Source organism: Podarcis melisellensis (genome assembly GCF_964234715.1).
Source record: "Podarcis melisellensis genome assembly, chromosome: 13".
NCBI lineage: Eukaryota > Metazoa > Chordata > Lepidosauria > Squamata > Lacertidae > Podarcis > Podarcis melisellensis.
The window spans coordinates 406942-425454 of record NC_138545.1 but is presented as its reverse complement, the minus strand read 5'-3'; the positions used below and the strand labels follow the sequence as shown (position 1 = coordinate 425454).

Here is an 18513-nt window from a genome sequence, read left to right as displayed (position 1 = left end):
CATGCTCGGGGGCGCGCTCCCGCCCCGCCTCCCCCTCCCGCGGCGCCGCTGACGTCGCCCCTCCCGCCCCGCCTCCCCGGCCGGCCCTGGGATTGGCTGCCGAGGCGCCCACGTGACCGCGGCCCGGAGGCCAGCCATGGCTTCACTGTGGTCCGCTCCGCCCTGCAGCCCGGACTCGGGGCCGGAGCACTAGAGGAGGAGGAGGAGGAGGAGGAGGAAGGCGAGCGGCATGGGGGAGAAGGCGGGAACCAGGTAGGAAGGGACCCCGGCGTCCGGGCGCCCCCCGCCCCCCCCCACGCAGCGCCTGCTCGGAAGGGAACCCAGGAGTCCGGGCTGGCCAGCAGCCCCCCGCGGCGCGCTCAGGGGCAGCCCAGGCGCCCCCTCCCGCCAAGGGACCCAGGAGTCCGAGACCCCCCCGGAGGGGCCAGTGGTCCCGGACTCCCCCCTCCCCGGGACTCGGGCTCCCCTCTCCGTCCCCTGACCAAGGGACCCAGGCGTCCGAGCGCCTCTTCAAGACTTCTCTCCCCACCCCACCCATCTGGAGAACCCAGGCGTCCTGGCTTCGTGCTGGAGCCCCTGCTCCCACCGCGGACCCAGGCGTCCGGGTCCCAGATTGCGCAGGAGGGCTGGGGGATCTTTTATGGGGCGACGGGTGGACTTGGCTGCAAAGAGGGGGGCCCTGTCCTCCTGGGGGGCTGCCGTGTCTGAGCGAGGGGGCATGAGGGGGCCAGGCGGGGGGGGGCTGGCAGCTGCCCCAGCACCCAAAGGCTTTCCTGCCATTTCCCCGGGGGGGGGACCCCCTTTCCCGCCCAGACTCCTGCCAGCTGGCATGTCTCTTCCCAATGCTTCTTGAGGGGGTGTCCTTTCTCCCCCCCCCTTTGACTTGGGTGGGGCAGAAAAGAGAAGTTCCTTCTCCCTCCCTCTCTCCTCTCCGTTATTTACTTTTATTAGTTGGCTATTAACCTCTTCCCAGAGCCAGGCGGCAGTTGGCACCAGAGCCCCAGATGTTGTGGGGGGAGAGGGAGGGCCGGCCACGTCCGCCTGTGTACACACAACACACACAAACACACACACACACTCACCCTGGCCTCTGGACCCGGAGCTGAGAGGGGGCCGGACCCGGCCAGGGTGGTTATTCCCCTGCGCTGGGAGCTGCCCCCTTTGTGATGGCCAAGTGGGAGGACTGGAACCCTGCTCCCTCCAGGGCCCTCACCCCCTTTCCAGCCCCACGGCAGCCCTGCAAGGCGGGCGCAGCACCCCAGGCTCCTTAGGTGGGGGGCGGTAATCGAACCCAGGTCTGAACTCTAACCACTATGCCTGCTTTCCTCAACTCGCTTCCAGACACAAAGCCCCCCCAGGGGATGATTTTCCAGCGCTGCGCTGAGGGAGAGGGCGCTTTGCAGGGGGGGGGGGAGAATGAAAACAGCCCATTTATAAGGAAGCGGTTTCTCGCCTCCCCATCTCTGCACAAAAACAGGAAGTCATCTGCAGGGTGACATTTGGAAGAGGGTGTCAATAACTTTTTCTGCTCCGCACCCGCCGTCCCTCTGGACAGCTCTGCTTCCGCTCTGCCAGCCCCCCCCCCTTGAGACAGCCCAGGACGGAGGTTTCTGCACCAAGATGCAATAGGATGCAGCCCCGCTCCCTGCGGTGATGGCCAGCCCCCCTTGAACCTCTGAGAAAGGAGGGGCAGATGGCAGGTCTCTCTGCCTCCCCGGTTTTCCTGCCCTGATGAATCCTCCATTGGGCTTCTATCGGGCAGGGAGGGAGGGAGGTGTGTTTATAAGGGGGAGCCCTGTAGCTGCAGAGCTGGAAGGGACCCCCCCAACGCCTTGCAATGCAGGGATCCGCAGCAGGCGGCTGCCCCACCTCTGCTTACAAACTTCCAGTGAAGGAGAGCACAGGTAGTAGAGCTCTTCGTCTCAGGGTTGTGAGTTCGAGTCCCGTGTTGGGCAAGGCATTTCACGGGGTGAGGCTGGATGACCCCACAGGGTCCCTTCCAAGTCTAGATTCCGAGGCCTTTTCTGAGGAGACGGTTCTGGGGAGGGGCCTGAGAGCCTGTTCCCCCACCCCCTTTCCCTCCCCCAGGAGAACAGGATATTTGGAAGAAGTGCAGCGTGTTCTGAAATTCTCCTGCATCCCCATCCAGTTCCTTTTAAGGTCTCAGAGCGCTTGTGCCAAAAGTTTGGATTGGGGGGCAAGGAAAGAGACGGCTGGTCTATTATTATTACTCTTTCAGATGGGGCTCATGGGGGCTGCAATTTGTGAGATCAGTGGCTCCAGGTTCAAATCCTGCAGATGGCATTTCCAGGCTGGGGGAGACTCCTGGCCTGGGTCCGTCCACAGAGCAGCAGCTGCCAGCCCGTGTGGGCAGAACAGAGCTGGCAGGACCCCCAGCGACAGCCTCTGTCTCTGCTGGGCTGGACCCCGCCCCCCCCCCCCCGCCATGCCCAGGCTGGAAAAGAGGTTCCCCAGCAGAGTTTGCCCTCCCCACCCAACCCCTTGACAACAGGGTGACAGCTGCTCCCGTTGCTGCGGCAACCCTCAGGCACCTGGTCCTGATGCGGTTCCCACGGCAACACATTGTACTAAGCCCTGCTGGTGGTGGATTTCTGTTCCTGGGGGAGAGAGGATAATTTAACGGTGGGGAGAGGATAATTTAACGGTGGGGAGAGGAGAAGGGGGTGAGGGAGGGACGGTGTTTCTTTTTTGGGGGGGTGTCCCACTTGTAGGGTGGGGGGAGATGCTGCACGGGCCCCACTTATCCTAACTGCCTTGTTCTCTTTCTCCCTCTTCTGTTGAAAACAGGGTTTTCAAGAAGTCCAGCCCCAATTGCAAAGTAAGTGACCCCCTTTCACCCGGCTTCTCCTCCAAACACCCCCTTCCCAGTCCGATGGGTGCTGTACAAATAATAATAATAATAATAACAACAACAATAATATTAGCAGTAGTATTTCCTGCAAAATCCAGCCAAGCCCAATTCCTCCGCTCTGAGCTTGGTGCCTGGGCCAAAAAGGCACGTTTAACGGTTTATTCATGTGGCCTCCTCTCCCCCCCCCTCGCCATCTCTCTCTCTGTGGGTTTCCTGTCAGCCGCCCTCCCCCTCCCAGCTTCCTTCCTCCCCAACAGGCAAGCGACTCTCGAACCAGGAACTGAGTCCCGCCTGCCGCTGCCTCTCTCTTGCTCCCTTCTGAATTGCACTCTGCTTCTCCCCCCCACCTGTCAGTCGCCCAATAAACACCCCCCCTCGCTCTTTGTGGGTGGCCCCTCTCCCCACCACGTCCAGCAAAAGGGATCTCTTGCGTTAGGGTCTGGCTGGTGGATCAGGCCCACCCCGCCCAGCACCCTCTTCTCGCAGTGGCCAACCAGATGCAAAACACACACATCCAGGATTTGAATTTGGGAGCAGCTTCTCCCCTCTTGGGGTTTCCAGTTTGCTGCCTCCGAAAGCAGAGCTTTTGCATATTCCATCGTGTTTGAGGTCCATCCACTAGCCGCCGCCATGATTTTTTAAAATTCATCCAGGTTGGTGGGCTATTGCTGCCTCCTGTGGCAAGGAGTTCCGCAATTCAACTCTGAATGAAGAAGGACTTTTCTCTCTCCTGCGTCTTCCAACATTCAGCTTCCTTGCATGTCATAGGGGGGAATTTTCTCTGCCCGGTTTCTTCATGCCATGCATAATTTTGCATTCTTTATAAATTGATTTTATAAACTTAGTTGCACAAGAACATCCCCCGCCTCACCCCTGCCAAAAGAGATCTCTCTTCTTGCTGATGGGGTGTGGGAAGGGGGGGAGGTGTGCAGATGGGGGGGCTGGCTTTACAGGGGGGCTGAAGGAGGAGAGTTGGGCTCCTGCGCTTTGCAGGGAGGGCGCAGAGGTGAGGAACTGGAAAATTCAATTTTTGAGCTGGTTGTGGGGGGTGGTCTTGAGGGGTTGAGAAAACCACTGTTGGTGCAGCGGGGGGGGGGCTTTTGTTTGGGGTGGGGGCAGCGAGGAACCTGGTGCGTGGGGCTGCCAGCCCTGCTTTCAAAGCACCAGCCTGGAATCCTGAATCTTGGGCAAGGCAGCTGAGAGGCAAGGATGGAGGCAGGCAAACATATATTTCCTTCCTTCCTTCCTTCCTTCCTTCCTTCCTTCCTTCCTTCCTTCCTTCCTTCCTCTCTCTATCTCTCTCTCTCTCTATCTATCTCCATCTCTCTTTCTCTCTCCCCCCCCTTATTGCCCCCTTTCTCTCTCCCGGTTTATTAGGGGGTTGGGCTAGATGACCGCTGGGGGGTCCCTTCCCCGGAGGTGCTTAAGCAGAGGCCCGGCTGCCCCTCTGCCAGGGATCCTCTGGCTGTTCTTGCAGTGTTTCAGGGGGTTGGGCTAGATGTCCCCTGGGGTCCCTCCCAAGCCTCCAACGCGCTTTGTTGACTCCCGGCATCTCCGTGGTGATGCTGCCCCCTCCCTCCCTCCCTGGGGGGCAACCCACAACGCAGACTCCTGGCAGGGTAGGGCAGCCAGAAAGCGCTGCAGGCCAAACAGCGTTTGGGGCTGGGGGGGAAGTGAAGGGGGGCAGCTGGGACCAACGGAGGACGTGGGGAGGGCAGGATGGAGCCCCTGGAGCTGGACCGGATCTGGTGCGAGGTGCCTCCTCGGGGGGTGCAGGTTTATTGGAAGCAGCTCAGTAGCCAGGTGGGGCTCTTTGGCGGATGGCGATGGGGGGGGGTCCTTCCTTGCAGCTTCCTCCCCCCAAAAGCCACTTGCAGATTATGGATTTTGGTCTGGGGGGAGGATGGTGGGGCTGGAAGCTTAAGGGGGGGCAGTTCCAGGTCGGGGGGGGCAGCCTTGGCTGTGTGAGGGGGGGCAGACACTTGATTTCACAAGATTTGGGGTATTTCCAGTGTCCTATGACCCTTATCTGTGCCACAGATAAAGAATCGGAGAGCCGTAGGTCAGGAAGGGCCCCCCAGGTGTGACGCAGCCCAACTCCCTGGCATGCAGGAGCCGCGACAAGGATCCCTGACAGATGCCCCCCCCCCCGACCTCTGCTGAAAAATCCCCAGGGAATCCGGGAATTGTAGAGTCAGGTGGGGCTCCCAAGGGCCATGTTGGATTGGGGGAGGGGCTGTTTCCCTAGAGATGCCCCCCCTGGAGGGAGTGTCCCCTCTCGTCTCCACCTAATGGGGGTCTGCCTCTCCTCCCTCCAGCTCACCGTCTACCTGGGCAAGAGGGACTTTGTCGACCACCTGGACAGAGTGGACCCCGTAGGTGAGTAGGGGGCAGAGGGGGGGAGAGCCCCTGGGGCAGTCGGGGGTGCAAGGGGGGAGAAGAGGAAAGTGAGTTATGGGGTGGGCCCTTCCAATTTATTTGGGGTCCATCAAAGTCTCCCCCCCCCGGCTCCATTCAGGGGACATTGCCTTTCTAAAAACTGCACTTTTAGACCACTTTATTTTCCTGCAAGGAGCTCAAGACTGCAGGAAGGCAGCTCCTGGTCCCTGAGGTCCCCCCCCCCGGGGGGGGGGTCACAGCTTCCAAGTCGGAGCATTTGAACCCGGGTCTTTTTTAAAGCAAAGGGCTTTAATAGCACTGTGCTGCTGCTGTTTTTAATTACATGTACTGTATTTTAATAGGCACGACTTTCAAATATTCTTGCAGTTCTGTTAGAGTTTGATTACATTTTTTGACAGTGATAGCCGATCATAGACAGAGGTATACCTTAATAAATTCGGATACTTCCCTTCACCTGTAGATCTTAGCGCAGTTCACAGCACAAAATCACAAGACCAAAACCCCAAATGTGCTTTGAAACGAATACAGAAACAAAACAAGACCTGCCCCACAAACACACTGAAAATTGCATAGGTTATGAATCAGCTTTTAGCTTTTTGTATCTTAACTTTATTGGTTTCATTTTGTTTATTCCATGAAATTTACACACTGCTTTATTTTTAAAACACCCCCCAATATAAACAATAAACTTATCAATAAGGAAGAAGAATAACAGGAACGACTTAATACTCTGCGCAAGGAGGTTTGCATTCCCCCCCTCACCCCCCCGTTTCTTTTCTGCCCCCTTAGATGGTGTCGTTCTGGTGGACCCCGAATACCTCAAGGACCGGAAGGGTAAGTCGGGGGGCAAGGAGAGGGGCAGGTGCTTGAATTTTGGGGACACTGATTTCTGCTTGTTTGCCTTTATTTATTTATTGTGCATTTTGTAGAATCATAGAATTGGAAGGGTCCCCCAGGGGTCATCTACTCCAGCCCCTTCAAGGCAGGAATCTCACCTTTTCCTCCAAGGAGCTCAAGGTGACTTGCGTGGTTCTCTCTCTCCCCCCACCATCCAGTCCTCACAACTATCTTGAAAGGTAGGCTAGGTCTCCACTGGCTCCCGGTGGAGTACAGGATCAGGTTTAAGGTGCTGGTTTTAACCTTCAGAGCCTGGACCCTCGTACCTACGGGACCGCCTCTCCTGGTATGCCCCACAGAGAAACTTATGGTCTTCAAATAAAAACATCCTGAAGGTCCCAGGCCACAGAGAAGTTAGGCTGGCCTCAACTAGAGCCAGGGCTTTTTCGGCTGTGGCCCCGATCTGGTGGAACGCTCTGTCCCAAGAGACTAGGGCCCTGCGGGACTTGACATCTTTCCGCAGGGCCTGCAAGACGGAGCTGTTCCACCAGGCCTTTGGCCAGGGCACAGCCTTTGGTAATCCTCACAGAACTCTAGCCCAATGGTTGCCATTAATTTGATTCTGAACTGACTTTAGAATGTATTTTAATTTATTTACTGTGTGATTTTATGTACACTGTGCTATTTTTACTTGTTTCTTTAAAAAATATATATTTATTTAAATATTTTTTACCAAGTAATGGTAATGACAGTAAGAGCTGTTTGACAGTGGAATTTGCTGCCAAGGAGTGTGGTGGAGTCTCCTTCTTTGGAGGTCTTTAAGCAGAGGCTTGACAACCATATGTCAGGAGTGCTCTGATGGTGTTTCCTGCTTGGCAGGGGGTTGGACTCGATGGCCCTTGTGGTCTCTTCCAACTCTATGATTCTATGATTCTAATTCAGTATCTTCTCAAACCAATCCTCATTTTTACTTGTTGCTAGCCGCTTTGAGCCCAGCTTTGGCTGGGGAGGGTGGGATACAAATAACAATTTATTATTGTTATTTATTGAAGTCACAGCCAGCAAGCCGAGTGGGGATTTGAACCCTGGTTCCTCCCAGGTCCTAGTCCTCAGGGAATCCCCACGACAGCTCTGTGAGGGAGGCCAGGCTCAGAGGCAGCCCCTGCCGCCTCTCCCGGATCATGCCCAGGGAGCTTCATTCGTGACCAGGTGGGAGGATTTGAACCCACGTCTCTCCCAGGTCCCAGTCCCAACGCCCCAACGGCTGCACCACAACAGTACTCTGGGACCTGCTTGTGTGTAGAAAAAGAAACTCAAAGCGGTTTAGAAAAATAAAAATGGAAAATAACTTGTTATTATTTATTTCAGGGTGCGGTATATCACTATATCAGTTAACAATTACATATATACTTACCTAATAGAGATGTTATCCAAACAGTTATTTCTAATACACTTTTTAACCTACTGTATTTTTACAAAAGAGTACCAAATCTCATCTCTAAGCAATCTGCTCATTGACGGCAGGGATGGTCAGATCTTCAATCTATTGATTAATTGGAGCCATACATTAATGATAATGATAATAATTTTATTATTCATACCTTGCCCATCTGCCCGGCTTACATCTTCGCAATGCATCAAGATCTGTCATTCGGCCCTAGTAAGGGCACAGAAAATCTAATCACGTTGCCAAATCTCATATAGTAGGTATGTCGTTCCAGGGAATATTATCCTCTGAAAATAAATTATTGATGGGAAAAATGAACAGCAATAATTTAAAACATTTGAAATGTCGAAATGGCAAAAGTCTGGATGCAGGTTAAAACTTGCGTCGACTTTCTAAAGGAAACTGCTTTTGTTGGGCGCCAGAAAGAGTTCAGCTGAAGGCCAATCTCAATAGGCAGGCAGTTCCAGAGTTCTGCCACATTACGTAATTTCTACAGAGAGATAGTTGCAGGAGACTCGTCTGTGCCATTTTAAGTCGTTTTTGCAAGCAAGGCCCTTTGAGTTCCCAAAATCCCAATTGTGCCGTCTGAAGATGGTATTCAAGTGGGTGAAGATTTGTCTAATTTTCGCGCTCCCCGCCAAGCTCAGGGAAGCCTGTTCAGAGAGAAAAAGTTAAAACCGGCAGCCTAGAGAACAGAAGTATTGTTCTCCTGCTCTCAGAGAAGAGATTTTTCCTGTTCCTGGCGCCAGTGAAGTTGGCAGCTGTTTGGGGCTTGAGGGAAGCCCAGCAGGGCTAATCCAGGAAGTAAAAGCAGGTCTAAACTTTACATTTATGCCTGGAAATGAGTCTCACTCTCTCTCTTTTTATAATAATAATATATAATAATAATTTATTATTTATACCCGCCCATCTGGCTGGGTTTCCCCAGCCACTCTGGGTGGCCCCCAACAGAATTAGTGATAATAATAATAATAATGCGATAAAACATCAGACATTAAAAACTTCCCTAAACAGGGCTGCCTTCAGATGTCTTCTAAAAGTCAGATAGTTGTTTATTTCCTTGACATTTGAAGGGTGCCACTACCGAGAAGGCCCTTTGCCTGGTTTTTCTGTCTCCAGTCCTTAAGATGCTCCAGATTGCTCAGTGTCTGATCATTTGAGGAGGGCGGGAGCAGCAAAGGAAACTTATCTGGGTAATTCTGTGGGGAAACGGTCAACCTACAAACCCATTTTTCCTGTTCACAAGTGGTCTCTATACTATCCTGAAGATAATTCAGTTCACAGTTTGATTATCAGTCATTCTGCGCAAGATTAGAGCAGCTGGGAGTGTGAAAGGAAGATGACTCAGAATTTCTCTAATTTCCGCCCAAGACCTTGCCAGAGAAAACAGACAGTAGGTTAAGGACCCTGGATTGTACTGATAGTTTTGCTTCCTCCTCTGGGGAACTGATAAGAAGTGCCATGCTAGGGGCAGAAATCAGATGCCTGGAGGGCAAGGAAAATTGCGTTGCTTGAGCATGTTACGTTGGTCACGCACACCTCCCCCTCCCCATAGCAAAGGAAAAGGAAAAGGTACGGTTTTCCCCTCTTCTTTGAGGTTCTTAGCATTAAGGTAACGGGGTGAGATGTTACCTGAAAGGTTTCGTACATTCAGCATTTCTTGTGACCAGCGTAACATCAGAAGAGGGTGTGTCATTTGAAACCTCCTTTTAGGACTGTCATAATTCCTTCCCTGAGAATTTAATAAGCATTAGGCCTGCAGTTTGGACCATACTATCAGTGTCGGGCATCTGATAGCTCTTAGGAAGTTTGAAATAATAAATAAAACTTTTAGGGAAAACCATTATCCAAGTTGCAGGTCAATTCTTGAGGTTGCAGAACCTTTGTCACAGTCACATCTTGTCAAACACACCTTTTAATTGCAAGAAAAGCAGTTAAATGACAGCTTTTTAGTCATTTTTGCAGAGAAGTCTGTCTGCACGCAAAGAGGTCCCCTGGAGTTCAAAAAAACACGAGCTTGGAAGAAACCAAAACATTACGTGCCGGGGAGCTTGCAGATGTTACGTTGGTCACGGCGGAATCGCCCCCTGATTTCCGTCACCAAGCAGAAGTGGCGAAGCCCTTGCTTTCTGCAAAACCGCAAAATCCTAAATGCCTGGGTTGCATCTTTGTGGGGGGGGGGAGAACAGTTTCCTGTTTCCCGTTCCCCTCTTCTGTGCTTGTCCTCCCCTTTGGCTCCTGCGCTGTGGGACCTGGGGGGCCTGACCCTCTCCCCCTTCTTCCCCCGCAGTCTTTGTGACGCTAACCTGCGCCTTCCGCTACGGCCGCGAGGACCTGGACGTCCTGGGCCTCTCCTTCCGCAAGGACCTCTTCCTGGCCTCCTGGCAGGCCTTCCCGCCCCCCGAGGAGACCGCCGAGCCCCTCACCCGCCTGCAGGAGCGGCTGCTGCGGAAACTGGGGGCCAACGCCCACCCCTTCAGCTTCATAGTAAGAGAGGGACCAAGCCTTTGCACCCCCAAAACTCCTGCAGTGCAGGGGGTTGGGCTAGATGCCCTTTGGGGGTCCCCCCTTCCAACTCTGCAGTTCCATGGCTCTGTGGTTTCCTTTCCATCCCCTGTCACAGAATCAAAGGGCTGTCAGGTTGGAGGGGAACCCAAGGGACATCTAGCCCAACCCCCAGCTTTGAAAGTTGGCGCGGAAGGCGCCTGCTGCATTTCCAGTGGCAGGGAGTTCCGCAGGGCTGTTACCATGGGGTGGAAAAGTGGCAAGGGAGGAAAGCGGGGGGGGGGATCAGGGACTCGGAGGAGAAGTCCTTGGGGTGGGGGCCATGTTGGTGGCCCCAAAGTTGGAGTTGAGGGGGGAAACTTTTGCACTGCTCTATTTCTTTCTGCACCCCACAGATCCCCCAGAACCTGCCCTGCTCTGTGACGCTGCAGCCGGGTCCAGAGGACACAGGAAAGGTAGGGGGGGTTCTGAAGGGATGGGGGCAGATTTGGGGGGTTTGGGGGGGAAGGATGGAACTGTGTGGATTCTGCCCTGAAAGCAGCATATGGGGCAGAGCTGCTTATGGGGCAGCTTGGGGGGGGGGGGGAACGGGACAGGACCACCAGTGTCACTAAGGGCCCCGATCCCCCTCTTTCCCCCTCCTCCAGGCTTGCGGCGTCGATTTTGAGATCCGGGCTTTTTGTGCCAAAATTCAAGATGAGAAGATTCACAAAAGGTGAGCCAGCTTCGCAGGGCTGTTCTTCACGGGCAGACAAATCCTTTGGCTGAGAAATTGCAAAAAACAAAACAGATTTCTTGTTATTTTGGGTGCTACGCGGCCCAGTCTTCCCTGCCAAACCTCTGGGAGTTTCCTAGAATGAAAGAGTTACAAGGGGACCCCCAGGGGTCATCCAGCCCAACCCCCTTCAATGCAGGAAGGGAAGGTTGTGGGGCAGGTGGACAAGGCTGTGTCATTTCCTGTGGAGCCCCTTGCCCCCTTTTCCGCCTGCTTTGCCCATGGCGGGCTCCGGGTTCGGATCCCTGGCAGCACATCCAGTTCAGGCCAGAAAACACCTTTGTCGTAGAAGGGAGAAGCGTTTGGCCCAATTCCGTATTTAATCCTTTGCTATTTATTTCTTTGCTCGATTTATATACTGCCCATTATCCTGACCCCCTTCTCTCAGACTTGCCCACCTCGCAGGGTTGTTGTGGGGCTGCAGTGGGGAAGAGAGCCACCTTGAGATTCCTAAAGGGGGGCTTCTGTTTGTGCAACGGATTAATTGGGCTTTGCCCCCTCCTCACTTGCCTTGGGGAGAACCCAGGCGTCCTGGGCCGCAGCCTCCTCCTCTTTCAACCCCTCTCCCTTCTTGCCCCACTCCCTGACCCACAGGAATTCCGTCCGCCTGGTCATCCGGAAAGTGCAATATGCCCCGGAGAAGCCCGGCCCCCAGCCCATGGCCGAGACCACCCGCCACTTCCTGATGTCCGACCGCTCCCTGCACCTCGAGGCTTCGCTCGACAAGGAGGTATTATTGGGGGGGGGCCTTGGCAATGCACATAGGTGCATTTGCGGGGTGGGTGTGAAACATGCTTCTGATGGAGACCCTGTGGATCCCCACTGGTGGTGGGGATCCACCACCAGTCAGGAATCCGGGAGTCGCGGCTCAACGCCCTGCAAGGTGCGAACCGCAGCTCGAGAATCCCTTGGCGCCCGGCCTTCTTAAAAGCAGACCCTGTCTAGTCCCAGTCTCCCCCACCCCCGAGCAATAGCTGCCCCCCCCCCAATGCCCCACCTGCAAGTTGCTGCAATGAGGGAAAAGGCCCTTAAAGTAGATTAAAACACACACCAGTATCCTCAGGCTGGTCTGCGCAAATCAACGCTTTTTAAAATGGTTGATAATTTTGATTATTTAAATTTACTGGAAGCCACCCAGAGCGGCATAAAAATACAGTGGTACCTCGGGTTACATACGCTTCAGGTTACAGACTCCGCTAACCCATAAATAGTACCTCAGGTTAAGAACTTTGCTTCAGGATGAGAACAGAAATCATGGTCCATGCAACAGCAGGAGGCCCCATTAGCTAAAGTGGTGCTTCAGGTTAAGAACAGTTTCAGGTCAAGAACGGACCTCCGGAACAAATTAAGTTCTTAACCCGAGGTACCACTGTAATGTGTTATTATTACTATTATTTTAGAGCAATTTTATTTATAAAAGAAAAGAGAAAAATAAAATACGTGAGAAAGAAGATGCAGAAATAAAATCAGTACATTTCCATACATTGAAATAAATGATGTTGTATCTCTGATATGGTTGGGGGGAAAGTATTTGATCCCCTGCTAAATTTGCCTGTTTGTCCTCTGACGAAGAAATGACGCATCCATAATTTTATTGGTAGGTTAATTGTAGCTGTGAGAGACAGAATAACAACAGGAAAAACCCCGGAAACCCAGAAGACAAAAGTCAGAGATTGATGAACACCCTACCATTAAAATTATGGGCTGGTCATTTCTTCATCAGAGCGCAAACGGGCAAATTTAGCAGGGGATCAAATACTTGCCCCCTCACTGTACAAGTGCAGTTATTCAAAACCTAATACATTCTTTGCAAACTCATTCCAAATATCACTATACGTAGCCAAACAAAGTATCTGTTGTCCGACTGTCAAGTTCCATACAATAGGCGTCTAGTAGTTCAAGAGAATCTTTTCCCCTGAGTATTTTAGCTTTTAGGAGGCTCTGAAAAAAGGCGTCAAGAGGCAGTGAGTTCCAGAGACGGATCTCTTGCGAATGTGGGACTCTTGGCAGCAATGGTTGCAGGTTCCCTGTCCTTCTGGGGTCACCAGCTTCATGGTGGACGCTCCCCGCTATGAATTGGGGGGACGGTGCCGCTTGGGGGGGGCGTTGCAAGAGAGAGGTGCCAGGTCCCAGGGGGTCTTGGGAGGGTGGGCCGTGTCTTCCTTGGCCAGGTATCCTGACCCCCCCTTCTCTCCCCCCTCCAGCTTTATTATCACGGGGAGCCCATCAGCGTCAACGTTCACGTCACAAACAACTCCAGCAAAAGTGTCAAGAAAGTCAAGGTGTCCGGTAGGAAAGGGGGGTCTCTGTGGAGCTGGGGGGAGCATTTTGGGGGGTTCTGCTGGTTTGGAAAAAAGGGGGTGCGTGGGGGACGAGCAGCCAGCTGAGGACCCCCCCAGCACACCCCATTTGGCACTCCCTGGACCTGGCTTCCTCCGGACGTCTCCTGACGCTTTCCCTCCCTCCCGACCCTGCAGTGCGGCAATACGCGGACATCTGCCTCTTCAGCACAGCCCAGTACAAGTGCCCCGTGGCCCAAATCGAACAGGAGTAAGTCTCCGGCCTGGGAACTGGGGTGGGGGCGAGGGGATGCAGGGTGGGCGATTTCGGAAAACTCAGCCTTGAATTCGTCGTCTCCCCAAGCATGGAAATGTCCTGGGACTCCCTTCTCTGCTTAAAACCTCCGATGGAGGAGACTCCTGTAGATCAGGTCCCAGAACTGGGTGGGACCCCCAAGGGTCATCCAGCCCAGCCTGCTGCAATGCAGGAGTCTCAACCAGACAGAGGGCCTTCTCGGTGGTGGCACCTGCCCTGTGGAACACCCTCCCACCAGATGTCAAGGAAATAAGCAGCTATCTTATTTTTAAAAGACATCTGAAGGCAGCCCTGTTCAGGGAAGTTTTTATTATTGAATGCTGTACTGTTTTTAACTCTCGATTGGGAGCTGCCCAGAGTCGCTGGGGGGCTCAGCCAGATGGGCAGGGTATAAATAATAATTATTATTTTGGCCCTGGCCTGACGTTGTCCCCTGCAGCCCTGCTTGCAATGGGGGTTCGTGGAAGGGCAGTGGGGGCTCAGTGGTTAGAGCAGCTGCCTTGCAGGCCGTTCCCAGGTTCGAGCCCCAAGAGGGTCCTGCCTGTCAGCGCAGATAATTCTGCATTGTGTGGGCTGACAAGCAGCCTGACTCAGGCGGGCCGCGCTGGGCCGGCAGGGACCTTGACGCCTCTCTCTCTGGCTTCCTCCGCCAGCGACCAAGTGGCGCCCAGCTCCACCTTCTGCAAGGTCTACACCCTGACGCCGCTGCTGAGCAACAACCGGGAGAAGCGGGGCCTGGCGCTGGACGGGAAGCTCAAGCACGAAGACACCAACCTGGCCTCCTCCACCATGTGAGTCCAGCAATTCAACGCCGGGACCCCCAGGGGTCATCCAGTCCAACCCCCCGCCGTGCAGGAATCGCGGCTGAAGGATCTTAGGATTGCAGAGGGACCAAACAGGGGTTGCAGACTCCTGGTGGGGGGGGCAGGAGGGTCCTGGGGGGGCGTGTTAAAAGGCAAGGGGGCGGGAAATATCAGACATTGCAGAGCTTTCCCCCTGGATTGCTGGATTTATTGCTCTCCATACTGCAAGGGGCTCTCCGTGGGGCTGCCCTGGGTGCAGGATGCTGCAGCACACTTGCTGACGGGAAGGGATACAGCTTCTGTGCTTCTCAGAGATTTGCGCTGGCTTCCCATTTGCCCCCGGGCCAAGTTCCAGGTGTTACTCTTAGTCTATAAAGCCCTTAAAAGGGGGTTGGACTAGATGACCACTGGGGTCCCTGCCAATTTGACGAGGCTGTGATTCTAACAACTTGGGACCAGCTTCTCTGCGAGATCACTTGACCGCCCTTAAGTCCTTTCAGGGGAAAAGGTGGGGCATAAATAAATAAACAATATTAATAATTTTTGTTAATAATAAATAGTGGCAGCACCAGCACTTTGCCTCTTGACATCCTCCCACGCAGTTGCCTTCACTGTCGTCTTTTTGGCGCCTGCTGAACACATTCCTCTTGAGACGAGTTTGCACAAGTTTCAGTCTATTCCACTGCGGTTTTAAACGGTGCTTGTGGTGTGGTTTTGCAATTTTAGCGACAATTTTATTGTTTTATCCTTTTTGTAAAACCCTGAGGCTTTCCCCCTTACAATCAAGCGGTATATAAATTTTTTGAAGTAAAATAGTTAGTTTCAGTTGGATTTTGAACAATTTGGCCATTAGCTGCTGCTCTGAATCTTCTTTAGGGGGTCCAGCAAAAAAATGCTGTTCTGAACAATTCTTTTCGGAGGGGAGGGGCCACTGGGGCTGAGTTCATGGCACTGAGGGGGCGGAAGGGACCCCAAAAAGTTTGGAGAACGCTGGTTTATTATGTGGCACAGGAGGAATTCATGCATGGTGAGAAGGGGTAAAAAATGTGAGCGTGGGAAAAAGGGGAGGCCTTGTTCCTTGCGGGGTCCGTGGGGTGTTTCCAGGTCAGAGCGACCCCCCTATTTCTTTTTCCTTGGCATTGCAGTGTGAAGGAGGGTGCCAACAAGGAGGTCCTGGGCATCCTGGTCTCCTACCGGGTCAAGGTCAAGCTGGTGGTGTCCCGGGGAGGGTAAGTATGAACATCGGGTGGGTTGCTCTTCTCTCGTTGTCCCATGTCCCCCCAAAATCCCAACCCATCTGTTGCAAAGATATGTTTGGAAGAGAAATTCCTGCTCTCTAGTAGCAGAGTTAAGCACAAGGGCGTTCCCTCCAAGCGCATTTAAATTTGGTTAGATTTTGCATCGGCTCTCGCCCACTTTTAAACAAATACCGAGGCTAGAATAAATCACAGGCACTTGGCACTGCAGATAAGTGGAGATTCTGGGGTTTTTTCAGAAGTTACAGTCAACAAGTCGAAACAGTAAAAAAAAAAAAGGGGTGTGTGTGTGTTACCAATCGACCTAAAAAGAAGAGAACGAAAAGGATCGTGCAATGTTTGGGGTTCACAAAGATGCAGGCTGCAAAATCTCCCCAAGGAGTTGTAGCAAACCAAGGATTTGAAGGAGGATGCCAAGGGAAGATAAGTCGGGAAGTCTGTGCAAGATTAAAATAAGAGTTGTATAGATGCAATGTGCAAAATGATTAAATAACTAAATATGAATATATATATATATATATGGCGCCTGTTCAGCCACGAGACTGGACCAGCCTCATCCATTTCGTGTGTCCGTATGGAGCTTCCAGGTCCAGAGGCAGTCCAGCTCCATTCCGGGTCCTGGGGGGCATTTGGCCCTTTGAGGCCAGGCTGCCAGGCCAGACGGGCCCCCTTGGGCCTGATCCAGCGGCAGGCTCTTCTCACGATCTTCTCCTGCCCCCCAGGGATGTTTCCGTGGAGCTGCCTTTTGTCCTCATGCACCCCAAGCCGCCCGACCAGGCCTCGCCCACCCTGCAGCCTCAGCTCGGTGAGTCTCTGAATTGGGGTGCCTGCCTTCTCCTGCCACCCCAGAGGCAGCTGCGCTTGATCAATGGGGAGGGGGCGGGAGAAGTTTCACGGGGTGGAAAGAGGAACCTCACGCCTCCCGTTTCCCTTCCAGCCGCCCCCGAGACGGACGCCCCCGTCGACACCAACCTCATCGAGTTCGAAACCAAGTAAGACAAGTCGGACCCTTTCCCTGGGGGCCCAGAGGCCAGCACCCATAAGGCCCCGCTCTCGGGGGGGGCGGGGGAAGCCAGGCTGGGCTCTCTCTCTCTGTGTGCCTAGTTATTTCCCATATATTGGCCCAATTAGTTAGCAGTAGTACTTATTTTCATGCTGCCCTTCATCCGTAGAACTCAGGGCAGTTCCCAGGGTAAGAATGCAAGATGGAAACCCAAAACACGCAATAAAAACAAAGCAAATAATATGATTTATTATTGCATTTATACCCTGCCTTTCCTCCCAAGTTGCTCAAGGAGATGTGCCTTGTTCTCCCCCTCCCCTTTTTATCCCCCCCCACGACAACCCTGCAAGGGAGGTTTGGGGGCCCTAGTCACCCAATGGGCTCCCCAGTCCTAGTCTAGAACTTACAGCACCCTGAAATTTCTATTTTCTATTCCACAAGTTGGAATGATTGTTTTTTGGGTTTGTTTTTTAATATAGGGCAGGGATAATATGGGGGGAGCCCACAAACCCCCTTTGAGTTCTATGGGGTGACTGCATTGCCCATCTAACACTTTAGGGGTGGGAGGGAGTGTGTTCAATTGGGGTGGGGGGTTTAAAAGTGGAGAATCTGGGTCAGCGGTTGGGGCATGGAAAGGAGAACCCACAGGGGGGACACCTGCAAGGGCCCCCCTCCAGCCCCAGGCCCCCAGGAAAGGAGCTGGACCTTTGGGTCTTGTACAGAGGGCTGCCAGTGGCAGTGTGGTGCAGTGGTCAGAGCCCCCGGGTTTGAATCTCTGCTTGGCTGGGGGTCTGGAGGGGGCCGGTTTCCCCCTTTCAGCCCCAGCCCACCTGGCAGGGTTGTTGCTGCAGAAAAGGGGAGCAAGGAAATTATGGGATGTAGGAATGCGGGGAAACAAGCAGATCTTTTACGGGTGCAAAGGGGAAAGAAAAGCCACCGTTTTTGTGCATATCCAAAGCAGCCTAACTCTGCCCCCATTTTCTCCTTTCCTTCCCCCCCCCATCCCCCCCCCAGCTACGGGCAGGACGACGACATTGTGTTTGAAGACTTTGCCCGCCTGCGCCTGAAGGGGCTGAAGGACGACAAGGAAGACGACGACCATTTTTGCTAGGGAGGGAGGAACACCCCCCCTCGCCCCCACAGGTCCAGCCAAGTTGGGGGGGGGCGGAGAGAGAGGAAAGAGCCGAGAAATGGCCCCCACCCCGTACGAATGTCGCCTCATCCTCTACTCCCCCCTCCTTCCTTATAGGAGCCATCACCCCCCCCCCGCCTTGTGTCTTCATGCTGTATTTGGGGGGGGCTTTTAATGTGACTAAAATGGAGGGGGGAGGGCCACCACCTCCACCCCCCCAGCTTTTAATCTTTATCTGCTGCTGCGTATCTTCTCCACAGATGGATTTTAACGCCACCGTCCTCGTCCGTCCCCCTCTCCCAAATTTTTGTCTAACGCACTGGAACATTTATTGGGCATTATCGTCTGACTGTCGTATCCCCCCCCCCAAAAAAGCACCACGTTGTGTGTGTCTAATCTCTCTGGGCAACCCCCCCTCTCCCCACCTGCTCTTTATATAAATGTCTTATTTTTAAATGCTGTTTTAACTGGTTAGGGAAAACAATTGGTCAGTTGAACTCTCTCCTCTTTCCCTTTTAAAAAAATCAATGGGGGCTGGGAGGCCCCTTCTGTCTGTCTCCCCCCCCCCTTCTCTTTTTCAAAAAAGCCCCCCCCCCCGAGATGTGCCTCTGCTGGCCAAGGGGGTGTGAGCTGAGCCCGTCTGCCTGGGATTGGGGACCCCTCCCCATGCCCCCAAATGCCGAAGGGGGCAGGTGTGTGCCAACGTCTCTGTGCTTTGTGCCCAGTCGCCCCCCCCCAAAAAAAACCCTTGCAGGGCTGCCCCCCTGTACAAACAGGTGCAGGGCAGGCAATGCGTGTAAAAAGAAGTTTTAAAAAGGCCATTATTGTTTCCTACATTGTCTGAGCAGAGAGCAACAAATGAAAATTAAAAAACGGTTAACAGATGTC

The 18513-nt window shown here is 53.5% G+C and overlaps 1 protein-coding gene across 1 annotated transcript; it reads left to right on the top strand.

Annotated features, from left to right (window-relative positions):
* Nucleotides 1-99: 99 nt before the first annotated feature.
* On the top strand, nucleotides 100-18509 carry ARRB2 (arrestin beta 2). Its single transcript, XM_081884880.1, has 15 exons — nucleotides 100-252; nucleotides 2809-2839; nucleotides 5191-5251; nucleotides 6062-6106; nucleotides 9847-10043; nucleotides 10457-10516; nucleotides 10709-10776; nucleotides 11431-11566; nucleotides 13041-13125; nucleotides 13314-13386; nucleotides 14085-14222; nucleotides 15380-15463; nucleotides 16213-16295; nucleotides 16428-16482; nucleotides 17508-18509. Exons 1-15 carry the CDS (start codon nucleotides 230-232, stop codon nucleotides 17602-17604), a joined length of 1236 nt encoding a protein of 411 aa, XP_081741006.1. The 5' UTR covers nucleotides 100-229; the 3' UTR covers nucleotides 17605-18509.
* The last annotated feature ends 4 nt before the right edge of the window (nucleotides 18510-18513 follow it).

Coding starts and splice junctions, on each gene's coding strand:
- ARRB2 (XM_081884880.1), top strand. CDS start 230: ATGGGGGAGAAGGCGGGAACCAG. Junction 10,777..11,430: donor GATGAGAAGATTCACAAAAG/GTGAGCCAGCTT, acceptor CCTGACCCACAG/GAATTCCGTCCGCCTGGTCA. Junction 13,126..13,313: donor CAAGAAAGTCAAGGTGTCCG/GTAGGAAAGGGG, acceptor CCGACCCTGCAG/TGCGGCAATACGCGGACATC.